This window comes from Rhipicephalus microplus, chromosome 2 (genome assembly GCF_043290135.1).
Source record: "Rhipicephalus microplus isolate Deutch F79 chromosome 2, USDA_Rmic, whole genome shotgun sequence".
In the NCBI taxonomy this organism is placed as follows: Eukaryota; Metazoa; Arthropoda; class Arachnida; order Ixodida; family Ixodidae; genus Rhipicephalus; species Rhipicephalus microplus.
Genome location: NC_134701.1, coordinates 186,651,136 through 186,661,446, shown reverse-complemented (window position 1 = coordinate 186,661,446; position 10,311 = coordinate 186,651,136). Strand labels below are relative to the sequence as shown.

The 10,311-nt window shown below is 43.8% G+C and overlaps 2 protein-coding genes across 3 annotated transcripts; one reads left to right on the top strand and one right to left on the bottom strand.

Moving 5' to 3' along the window:
- The first annotated feature begins 432 nt into the window (after positions 1-432).
- LOC142796454 (uncharacterized) lies at positions 433-2,654 on the top strand. Its single transcript, XM_075887139.1, has 4 exons — positions 433-795; positions 1,210-1,272; positions 1,446-1,508; positions 1,974-2,654. The coding sequence occupies exons 1-4, from the start codon at positions 714-716 to the stop codon at positions 2,639-2,641; spliced, it is 876 nt and encodes a 291-aa protein (XP_075743254.1). The 5' UTR covers positions 433-713; the 3' UTR covers positions 2,642-2,654.
- LOC119166650 (putative nuclease HARBI1) lies at positions 2,639-8,798 on the bottom strand. Of its 2 annotated transcripts, XM_075887138.1 has the most exons (4): positions 8,361-8,798; positions 8,146-8,285; positions 7,525-7,693; positions 2,639-5,014 (listed from the first exon to the last, which is right to left on the bottom strand). In XM_075887138.1, the coding sequence occupies exons 1-4, from the start codon at positions 8,568-8,570 to the stop codon at positions 4,337-4,339; spliced, it is 1,197 nt and encodes a 398-aa protein (XP_075743253.1). In that variant the 5' UTR covers positions 8,571-8,798; the 3' UTR covers positions 2,639-4,336. The 2 variants fall into 2 exon arrangements, with proteins under 2 accessions (XP_075743253.1, XP_075743252.1); XM_075887137.1 differs by having other exon boundaries at positions 8,146-8,798.
- Positions 8,799-10,311: the final 1,513 nt, after the last annotated feature.

The following is a 10,311-nucleotide window of genomic DNA, read 5'->3' as shown; positions in this document are numbered from 1 at the left end:
TCTATCTATCTATCTATCTATCTATCTATCTATCTATCTATCTATCTATCTATTTATCTATCTATCTATCTATCTATTTGTCTGTCTGTCTGGCATAACATGACTGTATGAAGAACATATTTGACTAGTCATAACAATAAAATCATGTCATGCATCTCATGAATGTCATGATTTACATTTCATCATCCTGCATATTCTTGTGGTGGTTTCGTGCACATGACATGTTGCAAAACTGGTATGGTATGACATACTATCACGGTAATAAAATAGGTGCAGGTAACAGTGTAGCAAACAACAGAACAGCTTTGATAGAGCAGCGCGAGTTCGTCGTCGTCATTTCTGCCCACCAAATCTTTCGACACGCACAAGTACTGATGACTCTAGCCGCGCAACAGTCAGAAACCCACTACATGCTCGTATCCTTAGGGTGTTTTTCACTGGGAGATTCAGAGCGACCGCCGAAATCCCGGAGCGAGCACTCGGATCGCACGAAGCCACCTCTGCCAGTGAAACACGAGAATGCTCCGTGAGAGGTGCCCCGGAAGTTGATTATGCATACGTCACGCAAACCGGTTCCGGAAACAGTTTATTTTTCCGCTCTCTTCGTTTCCTTGGCAACTTTGGCCGCCACTGCAGGGCGCGCATTTCGACCACGCAGTTAAAGCTTTGTAGAACACTTTAACGCAGTCGCGAACAGCAGTTGTGTAGCAAGTATGGACGAGCACGCGGAATTGACACCGGCTGTGCGTCGGCTGTTGCTGGGCGTTTTCAGAAACAGCGGCAACGATCTGAACGGTAAGTGCGACGTACTTGACGCTGATAATAAACTCTGCACGGAATGCTAACTTTGATAGCTCCGCATGAAGACTGGTCAGATAATTGTAAAGCATGCGGGTACACGTGGTAACGGCCGCAATCGGCGCTCGCAAAAATACGGCATGTTGTGAGCAGGCTTTTTTTTTTAATCAGAGCAGTTGCTTACCCAACACCTTACAGTCCTACTATTTAGAATATCACAAGCGCCGGAATTTTCGCAGCGCTCACCAAGCTGCTGTATTACCTTTAATAAAAATGCATGGCGATCTCTGTATTCGCGCATGAATACATGCATGAAAAATTTACTAGAGAAGTAACGTTTTCTTGGTGATTCTTGACCTCTACTCTTTTGGTGTTAACCCGCAAATGTCTTTTCTTTTTCTCTATTTGAAGGTGCTACACAGTGTGACGCCACCGACGCTTTGTCACATACACAGGGCGCATTTTTAGGAAATGGTAAATTGGTCTACATGTGTCTCTGTAGAACTAGTTTTGTATACAGTCGTCTATATATGTAGAGGACAATGCCTTGACGAGCAACGTGTAAGGACTACTTGAAGAAAATTGTGTACCTGCTTAAAATTAACACATATTAACATACTACAATGCTTTTCAATTATCAAACACAGATTCTGCAGCGTCTACTGGTGCGTCACCAAGTCGGGCTTGTCAGCCAGGGACTCCTGCACGTGGTAAGCATGCATACACAAACATGCTAGTGGCATTAGGATGAAGATAGGTCCAGCAGATTGCAAACCCTCTCAAAAAAACCACGAATTACGCAAAACCATTTAATGGCTTCTTGCTCACGCTTCTCAATATTGGGTGCTTAAATAATAAAATTGAATTCAACGAATAGTCAGCTGCACGAAGAGGCCCCATATTTATTATGCAGTGTTTTCAAATTTACTCTAAGAAAATTATGCTGTGAATAAGTTATGTATAGTAATATTATGAATTTGCATGATTGTCTGTTCTGATATGCAAAGCGATCCCCACAGCACCCAATATTTGCTGTGCCAAAACAGTGTGACAGTACTAATGCTTTACAGTAAGTGTTCTATGGCTCAGAGAGCATATAGCTTCGTGCCCTGTATCAAAAAAGTCTATTAATGCCAGTTTATATGTATTTTATGTGTGTATAATGCATATTTCAGCTGCAGGGTGTGAGTGGACGAGTGGCGAGACGAAGCTGCTGCTGGACCTCTACGCCTCATATTTCCCTCAAGTTGGCCCTCTGAAAAAATTTCGCAACAAAAAGGCCATGTTTGAAAAAATTGCAACAGACATTAATAATAAACTGGGTGTAATGAGAACTGGTGAGCAGTGCTGCTCTCGGTACAAAACCGTACTGAAAAGAAAAAATGTGGCAGCTGGGAAAAATAATACGTCTGGCTGTTCCCCACAAGAAGTCCCCTACGAGGCCGAGCTTGAAAAAATCAAGTGGCTGGACGACAGCTTGGAACCAGAAGTGGTACGCGACGCAAGTGGAGTGGTATCAAAAAAGACATGTCCACAGTCATCCACCGAGTCTGTTCCACTTGCTGGTTCAAGCTCGTCAACGTCACACTCTCCATCCAGCTCCGTTGGGCAGGACGACACTCCTGATTCAAAAAGAAAACGCCCGAATTCAGCACGCGAGCTCCACCTGCAAACCTTCTTTGAAAAAATGAAGGAGTTAGATGAACGGCGAGCAGAGCGAAAGGCTGAAAGAGACAGCAAGAGGGAAGAGCGACGACTTGCTAAAACACAGCGACGAGAAGAAATGCACAAAGAAAAGATGAATCTTCTCCGTGAAATTTTCAACTTGAAGAAAAATGAATAAAATGTGAAAAGCATGTTTATTGTAAGCATTGTACACATGTGCACGTTGGCAGGCGCATTGATAACAGATTGACAATGTTTGTTGTTGAGGTGAAATAAGGGTTCCAGGGCCCTTTTACAAGACAAAGTTGCAATGATCATTATAATTTCACGCCGTTTTGATGGTAAGAAAAGCTGAACAAAGACTAAGAAATGCAGAACGTTTGTCCATGCAAATTTTCATCAGGCAAATGAAATGTTAATGCACAAGCAATAACCAAATTGCATGACAAAGAAGCCATTTCTCACAGCAGCAGTCACCATGCCTAAAGGACCCCTGACAAATTTTTGTTTTGACTTGAATGCTTTAATTAAGAGCATTGTGTCCGGTAGTCCCCAAACTTTGATCATAAATATTGCAATGTACTGTGTAATTAATGCAAGAATGGCTCCTTGTGACTAATTTTGGCATCACTGTAAAACTACTACTGGAATCACAAAAAATTACACAGCGAACAATCTCAGGAGTCATAAGACTATGTAGACTCGGGCTTTTGTGACGTTCAGAGCGCACTTTTTGAATTTGGGCACCATGCGTGGGAAACAATGAGTCGGGATGGGTGTTCATTACGAATATTCCTCGAAGCGACAGGTTTAACTGACAAGCATAGTGCCCCAACTGCAAGACAAACAACACAAACATTTCAAGCTCGTAATTTTGGTGACATTGTTCCATTAACACAAATGCTCCTCAGTGTAGCCTGCACTAGCTTGGACTTATGCCAATGTCACTACATGTTTCTCAGAATGTTTGTGGTGGCTGACGAGAGCTGGAGCCCAGCTATGTTTGGCCGGTTGACTTTGTCACTTTCTCGTGTCTCACCAGCACGAAGAGTGCAGTTACTATCAATATCACCAGCTATCTTCAGCTGCAGTAGCCATACCGACCAACACGCTGCGGCGTTAGCACTAGTCAGCAATAAGCATGCTGATGGCTTCGCATAGGAAACAATTACACTGATCCAGTCAGATTCCTGCAAACATCTTGGGTTGACTCACGCTATGTGGAAGCTGCTACGTGTCACAAAGCTAAGAAACAAAAAAATCAGGCTGCGCCCTAGCAAGATGAGTCACTACAACACAGTGCGGCATGCATTTTAGCTGGTTAGTACAGTGTTTCCTGTAGAAAACAGTGCTAAAGGATGGGACAAAGCAGGGACACAACCATGGCAGAGACACAACCATGGCACTGACTAACAGCCAAATGTGTCTTATTCTTCCAGTCTAGGTATATACACTCCACCACTAATCTGAAGGGTGAGAAAAAGCAAAAAAAAGACACACACAAATGTTGGCTGACTCAGGAGGAAAGAAATGCTCAATAAGACAGGAGAGGTAACTCCTTCAGAGAGAGGGAAATATAAGGGAAACTGATGCATGTTTCGCCGCCGTTGTAAATGATACGCTTCAGAAATGAGGGGCATGCATTTATCATGATTCTATTTTTTTTTGTTTCCTTGAGATTGTGGTAAAGTATATATACGCGGATTAGAAGAATAAAACGAATTTGCTTGTTAGTCAGCGCCGTAGTTTGTGTCCTTGCTTCGTCCCGTCTTTTAGTGTTATTTTCTGCTAGAAATCTCTACAACACGAAACAAAATTTACAACACCTTAACGTTTCTTGTTTTGTGTACACGTAGGCAGTCCTAACTTTAAATCAAATGCGCATCGCTTGCATTAAGCGCTCACGCTTCTCCTCGCCTTGGCGACGCAGTGCATCTTCAGTTGATGCAAGCGGGCCATTGTTGGGGTGAACATCATCCGGTTGTGCCTCCCATTCCCACGGTGCATGTTCATCATCGATGTACGGCGGCACATCCACATCACCACAATTAATGCACATATTGTGCAAAACACAACAAGCTATAATGAACTTGTTCATTTTGTCTACAAACAGAAAGTCCAGGTGCAGCAGCTGGCGGAACCTGGCCTTGAGGTCTCCAAAGGCATTCTCAATCTTCACTCTCGTTGCCGAAAAGTGATAATTGAAGGCGCGCTGCCTCGCGTCAAGGTGACCATAATTCCTGAATGGGGTTATGAGGTAATCTCGAAGCGGGTAGGCAGCGTCCCCGAGAACGTGGTACTTCCCGGAACAGCACACATGCGGCAACTTTGAAGAAAGCCTCGATGTCCTGAAGATTCTCGAATCGTGAATCTTGCTGGGGTGTCCAGTAGTCACATCGAGAAACTTCTTTTTGTGATCACACAGAGCTTGCAGTGTCAGTGACGGATAACTGTGCCTGTTCACATAGGTTGAACGCACTTTTTTTGCAGGGCAGCGGATGCTTATGTAGGATCCGTCAATGCAACCGATCGTGTTGGGCACTCCTGACACCTGTGACAGTGAGAGAAAAAGAACACACCTGTAGTGAACTTCTTGAAGTAAATAATCTTAACACTTGATGCAGTAGTTTTGTTGGTCTTAGCGGAGTTAACTTTAGGTGACACAAGTCTTTTACATGCCAGAACTATGGAATCATTGTACGGAACACCACAGCAAAAGGCATTAGAAATTTTAAGTGCCAGGGGTCCCTTTCAGGGTGTCTACCAATTTCATATTTCTAAATTCCTTGAATTTCCCAGGTTTTCCATCATGATTCAAAGCAAATTCCATGACTGCCACGTTTGCATGGAAAACACTGTACACTGCAAACAAACCCGAGTAGAAAAAAAAAACCGGGCGCTCTATAAAGGTAAACATAATTACCAGACGCACTCAAAATGTTCTCAGGGCATGCGACAATTGTGAAAAAACATGTAAATCTGGCCAAAATAAAACCCCTGAGCTAGGCAGTGAGCAAGTCAGCTGTTTGATGTTCCGAAGAACCAGGAAGAAAACACACAAGTTAAGAGTAACCGCAGATGAAGTTTGAAGGTGTCTGCGATCGTTTGACATCGCAGTCAAAGCTGCTGAGAAACTTAGAAGTGGTGCCATTTGGTGGCATTCGTGTAAAATGAAAACACAGGAGCCTGGCCGGTTCTGCCACTGGAGTAAAATCTATTTTACTATAATGGCTGTAGCCCACGCCGGTTAGGATGTGGATTGGATTTAATTAGATCGACCTGAACTACTGTATTTACTGACTCACCTATTTATATGTAGATTAGATTAGAACTGATTCGACCTAGATTGATGTATTTACTATTGATTTGCGCCGCCGCCTAATTTGCACACCTCTAAAGTATACTTTTCAACAAAAAAAGTAAATAACTACTACTCGCATATTCTATGTATCTTGCCTTGACAACGAGTAACGACAACGTTGCAAGAACATAGCCATACTGCAAAATGTTTTTTTTTTTACGACAAGCACATGCATTTATCTGGGCTGTCATACTTGAAGTGAAATGAAAGCTGGGGTCAACGTTTAAAGTGCTGACATTTGAATATGTGGTGGTGAGAATGAATTTGTCAAGGTGGAACAGTTTCCTTGATTCTATAGATGAATCATGAATGTCCGCATGTTACCTTGATTTACGTACTCTGCTGTAGACGTGACACTGAAAAATAATTGCAGATTTATTTACACAATCTCACAAAACTGAAATGAAAAATTTAGCTGAAGTTACCCAAGTTCTACCCTTGAAACACGAGCTACCAGCATAAGTGTGTAGCTGAAGACGTTTGGTGTTGCACCACCAATAATAATAATAATAATAATAATAATAATAATAATAATAATAATAATAATAATAATAATAATAATAATAATAATAATAATAATATTATTATTATTATTATTATTATTATTATTATTATTATTATTATTATTATTATTATTATTATTAAAAGACATGAGTAGCCCAGCAAGCTTCAGCTGATAGCAGTTCTAGCCTAGAAAAACCAGACGGCCTTCAAGCCGGGCCGAAATCGTGGCATAGACAAAACATGCATAAATCTACAGACGTGAGTCAGATATGCCGTGTGATATGTAGAAGCAACAGGCACCAAAAGAGTGGATATACCAACATGGATGTTAAAGAATGCTTTAGCCAATGTGAAGGACAAGTTGCCGAGCAGAAATTTCCTTAGTCTAGTTTATGCCATAGGCTGACATAATTGTGACCAGTACATCGGTGAAACTGGTAAAAGTTAAACAACACAAATATGATACCACAAAACGAGGCGTGGCCTCGACTGCCCTCCCTGAACACACGGAATCACAGACCACCAAATAGACTTGTAAAACTCTCGAATCCAGATACAGACAACTGTACATACGCTGCACAGGAGTGATGGGAGGCTTCTGACAATGTACTCTCTCTGCTTACGTCACGTATTTAGGCGTACTGAAGTACACTGTGCCTTTTTCATGACTTTTAAACAAGGCTCTCTCCCATATGAGGTACTGAAATGTCAGTAAACTTTGTGTTCTATGGGTCCCTTTCGCGTTTACACTCAGAAGCAAGAGTTATGCACTGTCCTTTTTTTTTTTTTCACACACCTTCCAGCAGCCCACTGTAGTTGCAGCTGAGAGACTTTTTAAGCTTTGATGAATGGCGATGCTTATTTTTGTGACGGTCCCACAGAACTGCTGTCAGTTTTCATGACCTGGCCTGGTTTTTTTGAAATTCCCTGACTTTTCCACGTTGGCAGACACCCTGCTTTTATGTGCACTGTAAATGAACAATACATGTTTCACTAGCATTTCTCATTTGATAGTGAGACTGCTTGACAATAACCCCATCTTTCAAGCGCAACTTAGTACCACATCCCCTGTGCCCCAACGGCAGCTTAACCTGCTACAATCAATGTATTATGTGACTATTCTCTAAAGTAAGCTTCAATTAGACAACTCATTTGTTGTGTTTGCCATGGAACAGTGAAATACCTAAAATTCTTACTTGTTCGAAGTCCGCTGACAGCTGATCAAGATCTCCTGGAAATGATATTACCTCTTCGGCTATATCAAGGAAATATTCGAGCGTGCGCTCCACGACTCTAAATGCTGTCGCAGTTGCCATGCCAAAGCGTCCAGCAACGTCCCTCAGGCACGCCTTGTTTGCAGCAAACCTGACACAGCAAACACACATTATGGAAGAAAGTGATCAAGTAAAGCCTGCTTTGTGAAATAAAGGCATGAAATATTTGCATCAAAATTAGCAGCCGTAAGAAAAGTAGAAGCTCTTAACACTGTTCTCTCTGGCTGTGCAGTTGCAAGCGGTCATATTTCATTGGTTTCCATTGCATCACACTTAGCAACTTTCAAGGACAAAAAGCACAAGCGGCGTAGCCACGGGAAGGCTACTAGGGAGATTTAACGCCGCCGAAATTGTTAAATTTCACATGTGTATATTCTCTACACACGCGCACATAAACACACGAACAAAAATTTATAATGGTTGGACTCCCCGTCAAAATTCTGCGCACGCAACGAAAAAACGTACTTCTACGCCGAAGCACTTGAAAGCATTAAGATTATACACACTGGTAGGCATGACTTTTAAAACAGCGTGCAGACTTACCACAGAAAGACCAGAATGTGCTCTTCCGCGGTTTTCGAGGGGGACCCACCACGATCACTGCATGGGTAGTGACGCGAGCCTTCAAAACCACGGATCAACGTTTCCGCGACACGCCTCGACACCCTGAAGTCTTGACGGAACTGCAGAGAAGGAAATGATAAAAAGATGAAATTAGGTTCATGTAGTATTATGAAAAGAGGGAGCTCCGCGCTTACCTGCTCGTCTGTGTACAGCCGCGCAACGTTCTCGATGAACCCCAAAATTTTGGGACGTTCGCGGTGGGACTCCGAAAAAGTTTCCCGAAAGAAGGCTTCGCATAGCGCTTGTCTTTCCTCGAAGTCTTCGTCGTCTGAGCTGGACGAGCTGCTGCTTGAAGTGCTTTCGTCGCTAGACAGAAGTTCCGCCAAGGCAGCGAACGCAGCCATTTTGCAAAACTCAGCAACGTACAACGACGGAAGTGACGTATGCTGCTCGTCGTGTTTCCGCCCGAATCTGCGACTTGTCGGCGGAGCAGTGCGAGCAATCCGCCTCGGAGCGAGCTGCTCTGAAACTACCAGTGAAAAGCGCGGATCCACTCTGAATCTACCAGTGAAATGCGGTTTCGTCGCCACGGAGCAAAAAAACCTGCTCCGAATCTACCAGTGAAAAACAGCATTACTCTCCCTCTCGAAAAGCATCGACTCGATGCTTTCAAATTTATGAAGGCAAGAGCAAGTCTTCAGCGTGGGTAATACGGCTTCATCCTAGCCACGTGGACGATGTCCGGATGCGCACCACGACGGGAGGACTGCACGCTGGGCACTGCGACAACTTCATAGTTTACATCGCTGACACGCTGAAGAACCGGGCAAGGGCCGAAATAACGACACAAGAGCTTCTCAGAGCGGCCGCGTTGGCGTACGGGACTCCAGAGCCATACTTTTTCTCCGGGGTGGTAGGAGACATCTTGTGCCGAAGGTTGTACCTATGAGCATCGTGTTGTTGCTGAGAGCGAATGCGCAAGCGAGCTAGCGGTCTAGCTTCTTCGGCAGGCTGCGCATACTGGTCAGCATTTTCGGTGGTGGTCATAAATGCGTCAGGTAATAGCATGGCGTCTAACATTGTAGTAACTTCGCAGCCGTGAAGCAGGCGGAAAGGTGTAAATCCTGTATTTTCTTGCACGGTGGTGTTATATGCGAAAGTTACGAAAGGGAGAACACTGTCTCAGTTCCTATGGTCTACGTCGACATACACGGAAATCAAGTCTGTGATGGTCCTATTCAGCCGTTTTGTTAATTTGTTAGCTTGTAGATGGTAAGCTGTCGTTCAGCGATGTACGGTGCCGCTGAGAGTCATCAGTTCTTCCAGTAGTTGGGCAGTGAAGGCCGTGCCTCTGTCTGTTAGAACCACGGACGGTGCACCATGGCGGAGGACGACATCATGAATAAAGAAATCCGCGACATCACTTGCCGTACCGCGCTGGAGGGCTCGTGTTTCACAATAACAGGTTAAATAGTCAGTCGCAATCATTATTCATTGATTTCCCGCTAAAGATTTCGGAAATGGACCTAGCAAGTCCATTTGGCGCTGGTTGCCGTCGGGCCATGCCGAAGGACGCTGGTCGCGCCTGGCGTCAGATTGTAAGTGCTCGCGTAGCGTGGCTGTGCCCAACGTGCGCGCGCGTTAACGATGAGATCGAGTATATTGGCCCCTTCATGATGCGCTCGCAGCCGTTTTACTCGCTGCACATATACCAAATTTGGTGATAGGTGACGTCAATAGATAACGAAATATATGCCTGGTGCATTATGATAATCCTGCCACGCGTGTCATGTAGGAACATAACAACATACCGCGCTCATAGCGCGCGCGCGGCTGTTTTGCTAGCTCCACATATACTAAATTTGGTATCACGTGACGTGAATAGATGATAAAGGTAAACGACACATCCGAACATGATAATCATGACACAAAAGTCATGTTCGGTATCATTTACCTCCACCTCGTAACGTTGTGCTGATGTTAAAGTGACATATCAACATTTCTAATTCGTGCTTCGCATATCACCGATTTTCACTGTACGTGGGATCTGCCACTTTGTTATATGCTGTAGGCTAAATAAGGCACACTTAGACAAAGACAAAATAGTCTCGACAATATAAGCTCTTTTGTGGTCTTGCTTATCCC

Coding starts and splice junctions, on each gene's coding strand:
- LOC119166650 (XM_075887137.1), bottom strand. CDS start 8,570: ATGGCTGCGTTCGCTGCCTTGGCGGAACTTCTGTCTAGCGACGAAAGC. Junction 7,694..8,145: donor CACATTCTGGTCTTTCTGTG/GTAAGTCTGCAC, acceptor TTGCTGTGTCAG/GTTTGCTGCAAACAAGGCGT. Junction 5,015..7,524: donor TGTCAGCGGACTTCGAACAA/GTAAGAATTTTA, acceptor TCACTGTCACAG/GTGTCAGGAGTGCCCAACAC.
- LOC142796454 (XM_075887139.1), top strand. CDS start 714: ATGGACGAGCACGCGGAATTGACACCGGCTGTGCGTCGGCTGTTGCTG. Junction 796..1,209: donor CAGCGGCAACGATCTGAACG/GTAAGTGCGACG, acceptor CTCTATTTGAAG/GTGCTACACAGTGTGACGCC. Junction 1,273..1,445: donor GGGCGCATTTTTAGGAAATG/GTAAATTGGTCT, acceptor TATCAAACACAG/ATTCTGCAGCGTCTACTGGT.